The 18,904-nt window shown below is 40.7% G+C and overlaps 2 protein-coding genes across 2 annotated transcripts in view; both read left to right on the top strand.

Moving 5' to 3' along the window:
- The first annotated feature begins 2,045 nt into the window (after nucleotides 1–2,045).
- Nucleotides 2,046–10,117, top strand: LOC139131551 (uncharacterized). The gene is made up of 5 exons (XM_070697645.1): nucleotides 2,046–2,150; nucleotides 5,540–6,069; nucleotides 6,383–6,621; nucleotides 8,367–8,543; nucleotides 9,475–10,117. Exons 2-5 carry the CDS (start codon nucleotides 5,736–5,738, stop codon nucleotides 10,114–10,116), a joined length of 1,392 nt encoding a protein of 463 aa, XP_070553746.1. The 5' UTR covers nucleotides 2,046–2,150; nucleotides 5,540–5,735; the 3' UTR covers nucleotide 10,117.
- Nucleotides 10,117–18,904, top strand: part of LOC139131550 (breast cancer type 2 susceptibility protein-like) — a 27,210-nt gene continuing 18,422 nt past the window's right edge. The window contains exons 1-5 of the mRNA XM_070697644.1: nucleotides 10,117–11,504; nucleotides 12,361–16,923; nucleotides 17,484–17,561; nucleotides 17,825–18,363; nucleotides 18,712–18,828. Coding sequence (XP_070553745.1) covers nucleotides 10,664–11,504; nucleotides 12,361–16,923; nucleotides 17,484–17,561; nucleotides 17,825–18,363; nucleotides 18,712–18,828 — 6,138 coding nt within the window. The 5' untranslated portion in view covers nucleotides 10,117–10,663. The remainder of the gene's footprint in view (nucleotides 11,505–12,360; nucleotides 16,924–17,483; nucleotides 17,562–17,824; nucleotides 18,364–18,711; nucleotides 18,829–18,904) is intronic.

Below are 18,904 nucleotides of genomic sequence, written 5' to 3'. Positions count from 1 at the left end.
CATATGTTGATGGATCGTACATTGTTCGGTCTGCAAACTTTCAGAGAACGTTCGATGCATTCTCAAGTGGTTTAACGTATTGACACATTCAGTGTACACCCTAGAGGTCGTAATCAACTGTTAGACCTCTTGTTGATTAAATACCAGACCAGACACTGGAGGCAATTACCTTTTCTTTCAAATGGGCCGTTGAGCACATACATATTAAATATATTTTACACTCTCTAGACGGCTGTGCCAAGAGTCCATCACTGTTCCAATGAATTTTTTAAGTATAGCAGAGCGGAAAGGAAGCTAAACGCTGATAAAATACAAAAATGCCTTATTAATGATATCAATGATATATTAATCATTGTGATACTAATGTAATTTTCCTTAGTCAACAGACATACTAACGAGTCTGTGGCGGCAATAGTGATACATTCTTGGGGGTATTAGGATGCAGGGGAAATGTTTATAGCAACAATCGTCAAGAGGTACGCATACACTAGCCGGTCTATGTGAACTGTGACCGAACTTCGGAAAATATATGCCTGGTTTCATCGTGTCACGTTAGTATATCCATGCAATTTTTCAGTGGAGGCTCACAAAAGAAATGTGCATTGCAGTTACATAATACCTTTTCCTTGTGAGACAGATAATCTTATAGACCCCATCGCCATAGATACAACTGCAGCCTCTCCCTTGTCTCTTCTTTGCCTTCGTGCTTGGAGAGAGAGAGAGAGAGAGAGAGAGAGAAGAGAGAGAGAGAGAGAGAGAGAGAGAGAGAGAGAGAGAGAGAGAGAGAGAGAGAGAGAGAGAGAGAGAGAGAGAGAGAGAGAGAGACAGACAGACAGACAGACAGACAGACAGACAGACAGACAGAGAGAGACGGAGACAGAGAGAGACAGAGAGTTTATGAATGACTATTCTCATAATAATGTAACAGAATTCAATACTAAAATTCAAACACCTGTTGTTTTGGTCAATGATGTGCAATGGTACAAGAATAGACGTGGACCGAGCTGCGCACTTGGTAACTAAAGAGATGTTCCTCTTAGTTATGTGTCGCTATTAAACATTGTGCGATGACAGTAAGATGCAAAACCTGGTCAGTACACTACTTCTCATGAGGCAAGAGGAAAACATCTTGTTCCTCGTATCTTTTTTTTCTTTGGTAAAGCTACATAGGCGGTGAGTGACATTTTGTTCTTTTTTTACGAAGCAGCAAAATCTTCCACCGGCAAGATTTCAGGCAGGAGAATCATTTAGTGAGATATCTTGCTGATAAAAATGATTCGCGAACTGACTTTTGTTCACAATTTACAAAGAAAACTGTGAAAGTAGGCCTATAGGCCCCTATGATGCATTTTCTTTTAGGATATGTTGGCTACGAATTTCATCATGTCAAGGCACTTCAACAGTTTTGGCTCTGACGCTTCGCAAGACTCAATCATTTTGGTAGCGCACAAAGCTCATACACATAATATTAAATTGGAAACTATTTCATTCAGCAGGTTTCTGCGAAGCATCTTGTAGAGGAATAAAATATTATATATTTACGGTGTCGACAGAACAAATTCTTCAGTAAGCTTAGCATTTCCACATGAAGAGAACCAAAAAACCTAAAAACTATGCACAACAAAAATGCCCTAACAGTAAAAAAATAATTGCAATGCGAAAGTATATTTAGTAAACTATAAACAACTTCGCATTGGCTCAAGTACCAGGCTTGAGGATCAGAGGCAAATAAACAGACGGTATAGAAGTTAGCACTGCTGCTCCCAGCCCCAGGGCAAGCATGATCACCATCGCGTCAAGTTCCCATTGGGGCAGTCGGTAGTGGTGAGGGTATCTGAAACAATAACAAAATGAAAAATAATTAAAGTATTGCCTATAATTTATAAGTAATAGGTGTAATAACCATAACGTAAACTATAACTTCGAGTTCTTTTATTTTTATAGTATGTAGTTTCAAGGATTTTCAAAACAGATTTAATTGACCTTCCCTACGTGCGAATGGTTAAGACCAAAGTACCTCCCATGATCCTCAGCGATGGCGGGATAAACAAAATGGCGACTACGGAAGATTGGTGAGGTGGAAGATCTCGTTATGTCATTTGCAGTTCAAAATCAAAACAGTTGACATCTCGTCGTCTGTGTTTGAAAAGGTAAACGTTTCGTTGTTTGATAAGGCAAACTTGAATAAGTTTCATCCGTTCTCTGAGATGTTTACCTAGCATTCGCTCGGTGTCGGGACCCCGGATCGTCGATCGGGGCAGCAAGTAAAGTGTACTGTCACTACCGATAGCTGCAGTGCTGTAGCTCGAGGTCTTGCGTGGGTATGTGGGTTTTGTCGTCCGGCCAAAATACTCAGGCAATACCTGGAGCTACAGTTCTGCAGCTATGGTATGATATGTGAGACACTGCCTGTAAAAGTGCAGTGCATCCATGTACACACTAATTATATCACAGGATATAGGTTTTAAAAACGTGCAGATTTTGGGACATACACACCGAGGATTGCATACAACTATTTCACGTGTGTTTACATTGCTCCAATGGGCGCCCTCAGTAACTGGGCTCGCTACAGTACTGAGTTTCAGACTGAGAGTTATGTTCGCAGTTAATGAGTTTCAGAGTTATGCATGAACAGACGTTAATTAACTCGAGAAGTCCGGTTCCACCAAAGCCAGGTTGATCCACACAACTTCGTCGCAAACCCATTTAATGCCAAAACCACCTCGTCCCAACATGGAGGTGGAAGGAGAGACTCCTTCTACCTCCATGGTCCCAAGTACTACCAAGCTCAAAACCATCTCGTCCCAAATACTACCAAGTTCCATGCCACTTTGCCCCAAGTACCATCTCGAGTCGTACCAAAACCACTTTGTGTGCCATCATTATACATGTACCACCAACTCGTCCTGAAACCACAATTTATCATACTGTAGTGTTTAAACTTGGAAGCGTTACTGTGTCAAGACATTTTGGCTACCTTGAACTATTTATTCTTGAATAAAACCATAAGCGGTACTGCCAGTAGAGTAAAAAAAAGGAAAACACAAACTACTAAAAGTGCTGTGTGCGGAATTGTATGATGTCATCTTCTTGAAATGTGTACACTTTCAAGACTTCGGTAGCAGGACGTTAGAATGGTGATGAGAACTTCAATTGCATTAGTTTATTAGTCCCCATGGACACCGTCCGGGGGGACTTATAGGTTTGGTCATGTCCGTGCGTGTGTGCGTGCGTCCATCCGTGCATGTGTGCGTCCGTCCGTCCGTTCACGCAGATATCTCAGAGATGCCTGAAGCGATTTCATTCAAACTTGGTACAAGGATTACTTCATATGTCATACAGATGCACGTCGATTTGTTTTGTGATACGATCCAATATGGCTGCCAGGCGGCCATTTTTATTACGATTTTTTCATGTACAGAGCCATAATTCAGGCATGTTTCAACTGATTTTATTCAAAGCTGGTACAAGGACATTGACCAATGTCATAGATATGCACGTCAATTCTTTTTGTGATACGATCCAATATGGCTGCCGTGCGGCCATTTTGTTATTTTTTCATGTACAGAGCCATCTCAACCGATTTTATTCAAAATTGGTACAAGGACATTGACTTATGTCATACATATGCACGTCAATTTGTTTTGTGGTACAATCCAATATGGCTGCCAGGCGGCCATTTTATTACGATTTTTTCATGTACAGAGCCATTACTCAGGCATGTTTCTACAGATTTTATTCAAAGTTGATACAAGGACATTGACCAATGTCATAGCTATGCACATCAATTTGTTTTGTGATACGATCCAATATGGCCGCCATGCGGCCATTTTGTTACGATTTTTTCATGTACAGAGCCATAACTCAGGCATATCTCAACCAATTTTATTCAAACTTGGTACAAGGACATCGACCTATGTCATACACATGCACATTGACTTGTTTTGTGATACAATCCAATATGGCCGCCGTGTGGCCATTTTATTACGTTTTTTCATGTCCAGAACCATAACTCAGACATGTATCAAGCAAATTTATTCAAAGTTGGTACAAGGAGATTGACCAAATTGGTAATATTTGTCATACATATGCATGTAAATTTGTTTTGTGATACGATCCAATATGGCTGCTGTGCGGCCATTTTGTTATGATTTTTTCATGTACAAAGCCATAACTCAGGCATATTTCAACCGATTTTAATCAAAGTTGGTACAAGGACATTGACCTATGTCATACATATGCACGTTGATTTGTTTTGTGATTCGATCCAATATGGCCACCATGTGACCATTTTATTATGATTTTTTCATGTCCTGAACTACAACTCAGACATGTATCAAGCGAATTTATTCAAAAGTATTTTTATCACAGACCTAATGAAGAGGACTCTATCCTCTCTGAGGACCTGTAATCAAAGCACCCATTAACAAGTGGGGACTGTGTCATCAACGATGACTTGTTATTTTCAGCTTTACTGGTTGGTGGTAGTTTGGGGTGAAGTGGGGTTGTTTTGAGGGCGACATGACTCCTGGTGCAGAGAGGTTTTTGTAGTTTGTTTGATGTGAAGTGGTTTTGGTGCCAAATGTTATGGGACAAGGTGGTATGGTGCAAAGTGTCTTAGAATCCATCTTGATGTGTGTAATTAGGCATAAAGCTTGCAATTACAGCTGCCCTATACTGTACAGACCAGATTGACAGTTTACACTTGGCGATCAAACCGATAATTTTTTGAAATACACAGACTACATTCTACCTCAAGTTCTACTGAGTACACAGAGCAGCATACGTAACAGGTTATTGAATATTTTTTATGCTAACACATAATGCGGAGGTAAAAGTGCCCCAATCTTCATGCTCTCTCAGTCTCACTGAATAAATTAGACTGCAAGGTTTAGTCATGTATGGGTCTTCACAAAATTGGATTGGAGTTTGCAGACTGGATCTGCTCAGTCTATGATGAAATGAATGGTCACCATATCAATCATGGCTGGAGCCCTTTATTTTGTCCACAATGTGACATGCGAAAAAAAACAGTGGACTTTGTGCCATGAGGCTTTTCTTTGCATATTCATGGAAGGGGCAACTTGTGCGCCATTCATCAAAATTAGGGGCAGACTTTAAATTTTAGGTGGCAGTTGCATCTACCATTCATAGAATATTTCTACTTTCAAACTTAACCGCTTTCAAAACATGAACACAAAATTACACTAACATTCACTAAGACCAAGACGTAGTTGGCTGTTCTTTTACTGGTACACATATCCAACCAGAGCAGAATAACTGGTGATATTATGACTTTTCTGAGAGTGTTATGTAAGAAAAAACATCAACTTCACAGTGAGTCACTATCACATATATGGATAGGCGCTTTTGCCTGCAGTGTGTAGTCTGTGCTGGGGGTCTATGGTTTAATGCTTAATGTCTGTGTTTGGGTGACTTGTTCTTGGTGACTTGTTTTGTGCAAACCGACACCGTAGTAGTGCTATTTTTCTATTCATGAAATAATCAATTTCTTTAATCTTATTTTCTTATCTGTCAGCTGTGACATTGCTGGGACAGAAATATGAAGTCAACATCTGCAGATGGATCCATATACACAACAAAGGCATGCCCGGTGAATAAAAATCAGGCCAATTTTGAATTAAACTTCAGGGGTGAGAAGATTTCTACAAGTACAAAACCTACTCTGTTGTCACTTATCGACGATAAGGCATCTCACATCTTGGGTCCAGTGGATGAGAAGTGGTTCATCCAAACGCAAAGCCAGGCTTCACAAAGACAAAGAGAAGAAAGATGACGTCCAGGGGACTTTCACAAAAGATGACACCGTTACATTGCCACGGCTGAAATCGGCTTTGTCACCTCAGAAACAAGAGCAGAGGACTGAGAGTTCGTTTATAACACCTCTTCACCCAGGGAAGGGCAGACATCTATTTGCACCATCACCTCTGTTGTTCAGCCCTGAAGATAATGAAGTGGTCGTCAGTAACAGAAAGAAACAGCACAGTACTGTGAAACAGGATGAGTGGACAACACCTAGGGGGTATTTGAGAACTCACAGAAATTTTGGTAAGTGAAATTTTGTGGTGCAATCTCAATGACCTTTTGAGTGTACACTGAACCAAAATTTTCCTAGCAATCTCAAAATCTATAAAACAAATTTTTGTCAACATTCACAATGCACATTGTAGCATCAAGCATATATAGCAGATAATACAATGTCTTTATGTTTCATCAATGTCTTGGATAAATGTCCTGCCTTAAGCCTGGTGCTGGTGACAATGTGATGAATTCTGTGCACCACAAAGTTTGTCTGTTGATTTTGATAGCATGGCAGGCATTTGCTTGACCTTTTACATGCTAATTGCTATCTTGTCTGCAGGTCTTAGTCCAGCAACACCAGCATGCAGTGCCATCACACCAAACCAAGTGACAGCCGTATCACAGATGTCGGCAGTGGGCAGCATAAGTCAACCCTCTCCAAATTTTAGCCCATTCCCAACATGGAATCCCAACCTTCAGGACGACACACCAATGTTCATGAAGAGGTTGTTCAAAACACCAAAAACTCTGACTCGGACCGGATCTGTCAGGTCTCACACCATGCCTGCTTCGACTATGGTATGATTAAATTATGCTTTCGTAAAAGACACACCCCCACAACCAATCATTGTTTACCCCATGTTGCAAGGCTTGACTTATACATGTATGTTTAAAGGAGAGTTCGATGAAATGGGTCACGCTTTTCACAGTTTCCATCCAGTTTTTACTTTGCCCTTTCTCAATTCAAGTGTGGTATTTCCTATCTGTTGTCCATGGCAAAATTTGACTACACACCTACATAAAGGTCAATGGGACTGTGAAATGAATAAATATTATTGGAGTATACAGAGTATAGTTGTGTAAAGTTCAAAAATATTCCTTGTCCTTTGTTTTTAGAAACAGACAATCACTCAACAAATAGTACATTTCTGGTCAATGATTTGTTTCTACAAAATGTAGGCTTTCAGAAGTTCACAGCGTTTGATTTAAGATGAAGCTACCTCAAGTCATCAAACATAAAACTCTCTAGGAGGTTATTTCTTTGCAAATACCACTGTAGAAACCAAGGTGATATCTCACAGAGCAAATGCAGACTGATTGGTTTTAGTGTTGAGTTTTCATTTTACATGTACAAGGTTTTTGAATAAATGAAAGGCTATTGCAACAATTTTTAATATGTTCAAATTAATGTTTACACAATAAATTTCTAGCATTATTAATTTTGCTTATTTCAATTACATGTGATTGGCTGAATTTATGCTCTTTTTGGAGGACCTTTTCAGCCTGAAAGGGTCCTCCAAAAAGAGTGTAAATAAGCAACAACTTCAAACTAAAGCCATACCAACATTAACCCTTTGAGCGCCAAAGTCAATTTTTGTCACTGTTATGACATATACCCAGATTTTTTTCCAGATTTCTGCCAAAATTTTGATTAAAATCTCCAGCCAATGAAATGTAATGTCTATTACGTCTAAAATTATCAAAAAAATTGCTGAAAAATTCGTAAAAAATTGGTAATTAAAAATGTTTGCACGAAAGTTTTTGTAGGAAAAAATTACAGCACTCAAAGGGTTAAAATGACACCTTCCACATCATTGTTGATTTGCCAAATATGTCACAAATGTCTGGAGTGTAGTTGTTACAACTAGTGTGCCCTCTAAGCTAATATGATGTGTCACAACGCAAACGAATTGCCTGTGACAAAAGCAAATTTTTTGGTTTACATGTGAAGATAGGCATCATTTTACAAGTGGTATAGCCACAAACTGATGATGTCAAATTGCCATACACAATACACAGTGCCACAATTACAAGGTGTCTGTGTTCTGTGTACGGCGATTTGACGTCATCAGTTTGTGGCTATACCACTTGTAAAATAGTGCCTGAAGATATAGGGCTGATGCAAAGAATGTTCCACAACTCCCCAGACTCATGCAAAGTTTCCAGAAAGACATGTTTATTTAAGGGACAAAGGTTACAACTCTCAATTTTGCTGGAGGAGCAATGTGTTGTGTGGTGTATCTGGCAGAAACATGACTGCCTGGCATAGTGGTAATTACTGTACAACAATTTAAAATGATGTGTGTTCATGTTGTATTGTCATTATGAACACTGTACACAGTAACTTGAATATCACACCATTTTAATGGTGGGTACGAAGTTGATGTCAGAGCACTGGAATGTTCCAACTACCATCTTCTGTATGACATAATAACATAGTTGTACTTTGATTGTATTTGGAATTCTAACCCAGGAAGTAATTGTAACTCAGTATGTGGAAAAAATGTGAGTATTTCACTTTGATTTTTGATCATTTTGCACAGAAAACACCTCAAAGACTATCTGTCAGTCTGGGCGCTGACATGGATATATCCAACATATCATGGAGCAGTTCCTTAGCGACACCGCCAGCCACATCAAGTGAAAAGAAAAAGTTGGACTTCAGCACCGATGAAAAAAGCGAAATCAGCTTCGAAGATGGAGAATGTAAGAAGGGACAGGTCAGTCTAGTAGAAATGTTTTACTTAGGGAGTATGATGCACATGATGTTCAGAGCAATAAACAGGGCATTGCAGAACAAATGAAAATACATCCTCACAAAAGTTTTGAGTACTGTACAGTACACAGATATGTACACTACAATTCCCAAGTTAAGTGTACATGTATTTTATGTGGCAATGACCCAGTGGTGTTCTTATTGATGCACAAAAATTCACATAACTACAGCACTAGTACACAGCTGATGCCAATGAACTTCCAAAATTTTCAATAACTCAGAGTTACGGATATGTCAAACATGGAAGTGAGAAGCCATGTATGTGTACAAGTATGCAGAAATTTCAGGTCACATATTATGTGTAGCCTTTTCATATACTCTAAAACAGTACAAACAGTACCTGTCTTCGGAAATCGATAATCAATGATTACACCCAGCATTTAATGTATTGTTGTTCAGAAACTCTTAAATTTAGTGAAAGAGTTTATCCCTCAAGTTATATCATGGCCATGCAGTGTTGGAAACTGGCTGCTTTTGACAACTTCACAGTTACACCAGGAAACCATGTGTATACATGATACTCAATCACCAAATTTTGTCAATCAATTTTGTCTTGAAATGCTTTATTATTCAAAAACCTGACAGCACTTTGACCTCACAATAAACTGGACAATTTACTGTGCTTCAGGAAGTTGAAATCATCATTTTATTGTCCGGTTTTTGCACCTTGAAACTATTCTTTAGGGCAGGTTTTACATGTAACTGAAATGCAGTGAATTTAGCTTGGGTGGCCATACACCTGTCTCAGGTACCCATGGTCCTGTACATAATTTAATACACTGCAGTGCGCTATTCCAAGATCAGTCACCATGAAAATAGGCAGCTGTTATAATTGTTTTTGCTTATTAATTCACACACTCTTCGTGCTTCCACAGATAACTGCAAGGGCGCTGTTTACAACAGATCAGCCTGATGGTAGATGTGATCCAGACAACATCAGCAGGGTTGAAGTGGGCAACGTGGCACCTGTGCGTGGAATTTTCAACTTGGAGGGATACATCCAGTCAGAGGAGTCCCCTCCCCTAGCCAGAATGCCGGATACAGAATCTAGTGACATTGCTTATGAAGTAATCCTTGATGCAGACAGAATGCATGAAGCAAAGAAAGTGAGCAAAGAACTCCGCACAGAGCCCAACAAACAACATAGAGTTTTGGATAAGACAACAGAGCATTGTCAGAAAAAAATTGCTTCTGGCGGACAAAATATCAATATTGAAATGTCATCAGATCCAGATAATTTGAATAATAACAATAACATGATGTGTGATAAGTCTGTCATTAACAATACCAGGTCAGAGACTTCAAGCAAAAATCCTCAGTTTGACAGTGACATGACAATTAGATCACCCCAGTCTGAAAAATCTAAACCAAGCTCACCCACTCTCGACTTGCCAGAGTGCATTGACAACAAGACACTAAGTATTGGAGCCTGTCAAGAAAACATGGCAGCTAGCAAGTACCCTCAGCATGCAGAGCAAGTAGACTCATCCCTTGGTCAACAGAAATCTCTCAATTGATGTGAAACAAGGCTCACCTGATGTCACCTCTCCGCAACGCAGTGACTCTGTAAAACTTGCTGCAAAAGCCACAGCAGTTCCTGATTCATCGCCATGCAATAATTCCAACATTGCGGAAACTCTGGCATTCCTCTTTGACACTCCCCCGACAACTGACAACATTAGGAATCTCAGGAACAAATCTGAGGAGGGAAGTCTGGTCAATGATAAAGTTTCAAGTTGTAGAGAGAGCTGCCTAACCACTGTGGACGATGGAAGGAATAATGAATGCACAGCAAATGCTGCTAAAATTGACTCTGAAGATGCAAGAGATAAGAACAGCTGTACTAGTGTAACTGCCAATACTGCCAAATTTGATGAAACAACCACTGCCAAGTGCACGTCTGAAACAGATAATGCAGGTGAAACTCAGAAACTTTTATTACAGGGTAACTGCAGAGACAGTAAGAACACGCCTTCCAAACGTTTCAATGAAGTATCCGTCAGTGCAATAGGACAGGAATCTACTTGTAGTGATCTACACAACACTACGATAGAAAACTTAGATATGTTCTCTCAGATGTCACCAACTTTTGCCGAAGCTCTGGTACTTGCCACAGATATGGCTTCTGCCAAGCATGCTGCGGACACACAGGCATCTACAACATTGCATCAGCAGGGAATTGGACAAGCTTCCGTGAATAAGAAAGTTACCAGTCCAGCTGAAGCCAAATATATTGAAAATAACATCCATGAGACATTCATGGACAAGGCGCAGGGTAACATTGATGACAGCTCAAGAAAATGTGGCTCAAGTGAGACCAGTTGTGACATTCAGGATAATATTTGTCAGCAGGGTGCTGCAGTCACTGCCGTCAGCGTTACACCAGAAACTTTGAACAGCCATGTAGACCCCACTATAAACACTACCATTTCTGAGATGGAGAAAGAATGTGTCCAACAGGGCCAAGATGATATTGCCAGTGGAGCTATTGACAGGGCCTGTAGCCGACATGATACAGCTCTTCCTGAGAGTGGCTCTGAGGTGAAATCAGTGTTGTGCCAACAAGACTCTACAAACACTGCCAAGCAAGAAACTGTATGTCTCAAGAATGAGTCCAATACGTCAATTGTGTGTACCCAACAGAGTGACTCAGATTCACTCACTGCAGTATTCAAGAGCAAATCAAAATCTGCCAGGAGGTTCTACTACCCTTCCAGCAGGAGTTGTGCCTCAAGGAGCCACTTGCAGCAGAAGTCCTTACTTTCTAAGATGACACCTCTTGAAAAATGTTCAGACACTACAGAGAATGGAAAAACAGCTGAACCTGGTGAGAACAACACCAGCAGTGATCTAGAACAATCTTCCATTACCAGTAGCACTCCTACAGTACCCAAGAGAAGCGCTGGTGAGTATGAAAGAGCAAGTTATTTATGCTTGTTATCTGTTGTATATCAGCCCAGGGTACTAAAGTGTACATACATGAAATACATTACACAGTGCATGTGTTTCCCTAAGGACTTTTATGCTTACATTATATGATACCTTAATCCTTCCATGTAATATTTCCTAGATTTTAATCAAATAATACATTGCTATTGGTTTTCCTCCCAAAGTTTTATGAATAATTTTTATATCATAGCTTCGTCAATGCCAGTGAATTTTGTGACGTCATCCCCCTCAGATTATTACAGATACATGTAGTGCATCTGATCATCCAGCATTGTGGCCCGAGATCTTTTCTACATCTACAGTACGAATTCACTGGCATCACCAAAACTATAAAATAATGGCAATAATTACAGTACATGTAACCCCTCCTGGCCCACAATGGATTCAAGCAAACTTTGCACTCCATAATGTACGAGGCAGAGCCGAATACATTATGTTGTGCAAAGTTTGCTTTCGTTCATTATGGGCTGGGACAGGGTACATTATTGCTAAATATATTTTAGTTTTTGAAGAATAAGGTATTTTTGTCTCATGTACAGGAATTGTAATTTGTAGTTGTCTTTTCTTGTATCCACTCACTTGCCCACCACATCAAATGATTCACAATTGCTTTGTATGTAGGAAAGGCAAAACAAATATCTGCACAATGGTTTTGCCCATAAGCATTGTTTTCTGTAGCAAGTTAAGTTTCATACAGGAATATGTATGGATTATAGGGCTTAAATGTCATAAAAATGTGGTAATTATTAACAGTCAAATAATATGCGACTGTTTCTCTGTGTAACATTTTATGCAATATTCTTCATCTACAGGAGCTTTCATGTCCTTCACAGCTTACATGAAATCTGTGGAGTCACAGCAGACACCAAGAGATTCTGTCACTCAGAAAGTTCAGTCATCGGCCACTCCAGTGTCTGGATCTGCTGGTAAGTACGAAACTCCAAGAACCAGCAGAGAGACCGGAACAAACCCTGGCCTTGGTTGTCGTAGGAGAGTTGGGAACTTCTATCAGCCAGCAGCCAAGAAACTCAAAACAGTTGCAGTGCTCAATACAGTACCCAACGGTGTTAATAAGAACCAAGGTTGTGAGAGTTTTGGGGATGTGTCATCGAATATGACCCCTGGGAACAACAGTTTGAGTGAGAGGAGTATCAGTTGTGTGGACATGAAACCTGCAGGCGTAGAAAGTTTTATTCAAAGAAATGAGCAGAAAAATATTGGCTCTCTTGATGGGTTGTCATTGAAGAATACACACGGACAATTATCACCACATGCTGCACAGACTGCTGTGATTTCAACTCAAACATTGCACAGTGCCCAAAGTACCGCATCCCAAAGTGCAATACAGTCTGATCACAAGTCTGAAAATAAAGCAACTCAAATGGGCAATGTTATGGGTCAGAATGAGATCAGCTGTGGAAATACTAGGAGCAACAAAATTGCAAAATCACAGAACAGCCATGAAGGAGTGTGTGATACCAGTATTCCATATGAACAAACTGGTATGTACAGCCAGGAAAAGGTATTTACTGCTGATAAAGGTACTAATCAAATATACACCATTCCAGAAAAGAATACAGCATTCCACGATCTTTCCCAAAACCAGGATCAGTGTGAATTTGCAGGGTTCTGCACTGCTTCTGGTGCGAAAATCACAGTGTCAGAGTCAGCAATGTCAAAAGCTAGGAAGCTGGTTGAAGAAGTTGAACTGGAGAAATCGGTGCCAAGTTCAATAAAGTCAAACAAAGACAACCTAGTGCAAGGGCAGACCAGTGCGGGAGACCACAGAACAGATTCAAAAGAATCAGAATGGATGATCAAGCCAACTCTGCCATTGCAAATGCCATATAATGACATTAAACTTGACAGTAGTTATGGTGGCTTCACAGCGGCAAGTGGAAAGAAAATCACTGTCTCGGACACTGCCATGAAAAGGGCTCAGTCAATACTGCAACAGGTAGATGATTGTCTTGTTTCAAGTGCAAATGCTGTGTTTGAAGGTTTCAAGTCTGCAAGTGGGAAATCCATCTCAGTGTCAGACACTGCAATGAGAAAAGCAAAATCGATATTGGAAGACGTCAACTGTGACGTGATCCAAAATGAAAGCAATAGTACAAAAGGATTTACAACTGTAGTTGGAAAGGATAACGCAGTTCCCAGTGCCCCGAACGGGAAAACAAAATTAGGCAGAGAAGGCGATTCCGGGTTTGTTCCAGCCAAAGATTCTAAAGACTTTGTTGGCTTTACGTCGGCCAGTGGTAAAAGCATTGCTGTTTCAGAAACTGCCATGCGCAAAGCTAAATCAATACTTGAACAAGTTGACTCAAGCATCACTGAGATTGATAATGCAAAGGATGAGAACGACCAACTCCATGTGCAGTCTTTCACTGGCTTTGTTTCGGCCAGTGGGAAAGACATCAACATCTCAGCAGCAGCAATGCTGAAAGCGAAGCAGTTAGTGAGTGAAATTGAAAAAAATGAGAAATCCCAGGTGAAAGCAGATGCTGGGGCTGGAAACTCTGCCCTTTCAAGGACCGCCAGGCCTGTCCCAAGACCACAAAGAGACTTTCAAAGAATGCCTAAGGGTTTCAGGCCCTTCAAACCGCCAAGTAGAGTCCGGGTTCCAACTAGAGATGTTACTGAAGCACTTGAAACACCACAAACTGTGAATTCTGAAGTGACATCATGCACACACACTGAAACACAGAGTCATGGATTGAATGCAAAAGATGATGCAGAGGATCCTAAAGAGAAATGTCACGCTGGCAGTGTGGAGGAAAGAGAGAACACACAAATAGACTTGAAAAACGCAGATTGTGAAGAGAAGTCAGAAGATCTGAATGGGACGTTCAATGATGATGATTTCTCAGCTACGCAAGTTAGAAGAGAACTTGAAGCCGTAGAGCAACTTGAAATGCAAATGGCTGGAATCACAGAGGATGACTTAATCAACATGAACGATGATGATATGACACTGGATGATGAAAAATCACCTGATGAGATGAAATCAGAGGTGGGTGAGATCGGATGCCAGAGCCAGGCACCAGATGCACAAAGTGAAGGACATACCATGGCAGTCCAGAACAGTGAGTGTGGTGATGACAGATCTCAAACTAAGACTGCTGTAGAGGAAGAACCAGCTCAACAAACAGCAGTACCTGATACAGGAGATCATCAATTGATGATTGTTGATGATGCAAGTCGGTGTAATACAGATGATAAACAGCTACTTACAGTAGCAAAACAAGTGAAGTCAAAAATTGAGGACTCCAAGCCAGCAACAGACCCTGAAGGAATATTGGACAAAGCAATATGTGCAGAACATGATTTTTCGACAGATGATGAAGTTTTCCTGAACTTTGGAAAGTGTGAGATGTGGGAAAATGATAACAAACACTGTGAAGTTGGTAAACACCAAGTGACAGAGTTAGACAAAGCTAATAGGAATGGAGAGGAAAGTAGAGATGATCTTGACAGTGAGACAGTGAAGGCAGATGTGCAGTCAGCAGAGAAAGAAGGCAAGCAAGCCGGGTTCATAACATTTCAGGGTTTTCAGACGGCTAGCGGAAACACAGTTCAAGTGTCTGAAGAGTCTTTGGCACTTGCAAAGAAGATGTTTGAGGATGATGAAAATAGTCACCACGGTAACAGTGATGCTGTGGAGGACACACATCTGCTTGATGGTGCATGTACAGCTGTTGGTATGGTAACAAGTCATGCTGTGGATGTGAATGTCCATGATGGGCAGAGCAATACAGAGGACCGTGAAGGTAGTGACCGAGGAGTGTCCATAGCAGAATCAGCAGAAGCTACTCAACCAGACACTGATGGTGTTCCTACAGTGCTGAATGCCAGAATTGCATCAGAAATGCATGATCCATCTGATGGAAGACTTTCAAAAACGGTGGATGTTGTTGGATTCAAGACAGCCAGTGGGCAGTCTGTCAGTGTGTCTGAAGAGTCACTATTTAAGGCTAGGAAGTTGTTCTCTGAGAGTGGAGATGGTGATTTGAAAGATGGTCCTGAAACTAGTATTGCAATTACCCGTGATAGTAACTGCGTTTCAGCCAAACCAAGAGAATTGACAACAAAGGAAAATTCATGCCCTTCTCCCCCAAAACCATTTCTTGGCTTCCAAACAGCTGGCGGAAGCAAAGTGACTGTGTCCGAGGACTCGCTAAAGAAAGCTAAACTGCTGCTGGCAGAGGAAACTGCCAATACTGAATACACAGTCTTTCAAAAGAATATAAATACTTTACCAGAGTTCACAGGATTCCAAACTGCAGGAGGGAGGAAAGTGACAGTTTCTGAAGAATCTCTGAAAAAAGCAAAGGGCTTGTTTTCTGAAGTTGAAATGAGTGAGTGTTCAAAAAATAACGAATCGAAGACAGACAGAGATAACTCTGTAAAAAAGAAGTCCACAGCTCAAAGCGACAATAGCCTTGTCCCATCTAAAGTAAATGAGGGAGGAAGAAGTGTAGTGAATAACAGGCTAACAACTTCAACAAGCACTAACCCTCAGGCCAATGCTATGATGTCCAGTGGTCTGCACACTAAAGAACCATTCCTTGGGTTTAGAACAGGAAGTGGCTCCGCTGTTCAGATATCAGAAGCTTCTCTGAAGAGAGCCAGAGATTTCCTCGCATCAGATGATGACAATTTTAACACGGAAAGTGAGAAAGGACACACTGGCGGAGGATTTCAAACGGCCAGTGGCACTAAGATTTCAGTGTCTCGGGAAGCACTTGCCCAAGCAAAGAACTTCCTCAAGGATGTGGACGCTAATGGTGGCTTTAATGAACTGTGTGCAAAGACTAACACAAATGAACCCTTGATTGGCTTTAAGACTGCCAGGGGAGCTCAGGTCTCCATTTCAGAAAAATCCTTGGAAAAAGCCAGGCGGCTTCTGGCTGAGGATATGGCCGACAAAGAATCCTGTGTGTATGGCAGAGAAGAGAGTATGTTCACTACTGCTGGGGGCAATGCAGTTACTGTTTCTAGTTCAGCCCTTGATAAAGCCAAAGAATTCATCAACAAGGAAGATGTTGAAACAACACCGAACCCACCGGAAGGCTTTTGTGGATTTCAAACAGGTTTGGGTAAACCAGTGAAGGTGTCAGCAGAATCCATGGCAAAGGCCAGGCGGTTGCTGGCAGACACAGAACAGTCAGATTCTACAGAAACATCAGGAGACAAGAAAACCAAAAGCCAAATAGCGACGACTGGATCACTGTCTACTGAACATACAGTGAGAACCTGGCCTAGTACAAGTGACAAACTATCTTCAGAAGTGTCCTGTGAAAAATCCAAGAGCTCTGGTGTTGAAATGAAGAGATTACCAATTAAAAGGACATATCCAAGTGCTGGTATAGAAGGTAAGGGTGTTTACTGCTTACGCTAACAAATTATATACTGTACTGTTATTTATGTGCCTTAAGTATTGTGTGTTAGATTTCCCAGCTGTTCAGAGAAGTTAGAAATGTTATTTGTTACAAAAAAGTAAGAAATTTCTGATAATGACCATCAACAACTTGTACATTTGTTTCTCTTTCCTAACTGGAACTTAAAAGATTGATAGAAGTATAATCTTTTCCAGAATTTTTGTGAATTTACAAGTTGTACTTGTGACCTGTTCAGAAAAAAAGTAGGGTGGAAACATTACATCTCAAAAGAGACTGATGACTGGAATTGTTTTTGGAATGGCTAAATACATGTAGTAAATGAAGCCACTGCTGTAATAAAGTAAGCCATGCTATCAGCAAGTTTCACAAAGTATGTGTTCCATTGGATCAAAATTCAAAAGCTGAGAAGAAAGCTTTTACTCTACAAGAGCAAGTAAAACCAAAGTATGGTGTCATTTTATCAACTTTAACAGTTCATGTGAAATAGTACCACACTCTGTATGAATGTTTTTGTTTTGTTTTTGTTTTTTCAGAGCCACCAAGAAAGAAGGCAAACATTGGAGATTTCAACCAGGCAAAGCAGAAGAAAGCTCTACTCACATCACCAACAGGTAAACTTTAAGCTGTTCGCTCCTAATTCCCTGTAAACAGGTCCACACTCACAATTGATAACAATGGGTTTGAGGAAAAACCATGGTGGTGAAAGGGTTAAATCATCTACAGTATTACCACATCAATGAAAAATTACTGTTACTGTTATGTTTTTTCAAATGAGCTATTTCACATAAAAAAACTAAAAAAAACAAACAGAGAAAAGTTTTTCTGAATTCACCTTATGTCTTTCATTTTGTTAATTCCTTTATCATGTGTCTAGGGTTTGCCAATGACAGGACTCAGAAGTTCACACGTGCCATGCAACCTCTGGTGTCTTCTCCTCTAATCACCTCCTGTGACAACGCGTCTGTGACAGACATCCATCCAACAGTGTCAGCGACAACTCAGAATGCCAGTGGTTCCAACTACACCACAAGGAAACCATCGACTGTGTCAAGAAACCAAAGGCTTATCAGTGGAAAGGCGTCGAGTTTCAAGACTCCCTTCCGCAATAATGCTACCCATGCCAGAAGGGCTGCCGATGCAACTGATAAAGGTGTGTCAGAGAACAAGCAAGGGTTTTGCCCTCTCAAGAAGAAAAGCAGGTCTGATTTGAACAGTGGCGTAAAAGATGGCAACGGCGGAGGGCAGGAAGATGCAGAAGTCCGACTCAGTCGCAGAAAAAGCATGCCAGCATCCGCAGATTCATCGGGAAAAGACCAACACCATGACATGACAAGAAGACGAAGTCTTCGACAACAACCGAGGTGTTCTTCCTGGACAGCTAAAGCCATGCAGGCAAAGAAAGGTGACTGTAAGGTGAGAAACAAAATATATATTAAGCAGTTGTTTCCTTTGGGAAACATGTGTTTACACCATGGCTATTTTGAAAAATACCGTAATGCAGAGGTATTCATCGTATCCAAGGATTCAGACAGATACCATTCTGAATTAAATTCTGTAAAAGTCAGAGAGTGATATATGTTCTACATTTGCTCATTTCCCATTTGTTTAGATAATACATAATGATTTCTATGTTTCAGTTTTATCTCAGTGAATTACTATAGTTGTGTGTCAGATATGAACATCCCAGGTTGAATTGGCTGTGTGCATGTGAAATCATTCAAAATCAGCGTCAAAAAAGGCTGTGTTTATTGCCTCCGGCAGGTGACAGCAGTCCGGCCAGTCATGGGTGCTTTGTACAGCAAAAGATTGCGTCAGCCAAGGATTGCATTACATCAGCTGGTCAAAGGTCAAGCACCATCCAGTTATACTGAAGAGGAGGTGAGTACATGCTGTTGGGGTTTCCATGACACTCCGTGATGACCTTGTGACCTGTGCTGTTGAAATTCAGTACTTG

The sequence above is a fragment of the Ptychodera flava genome, chromosome 4, assembly GCF_041260155.1.
Source record: "Ptychodera flava strain L36383 chromosome 4, AS_Pfla_20210202, whole genome shotgun sequence".
NCBI classification, from domain to species: domain Eukaryota; kingdom Metazoa; phylum Hemichordata; class Enteropneusta; family Ptychoderidae; genus Ptychodera; species Ptychodera flava.
This window is presented reverse-complemented; position numbering and strand designations above follow the sequence as displayed.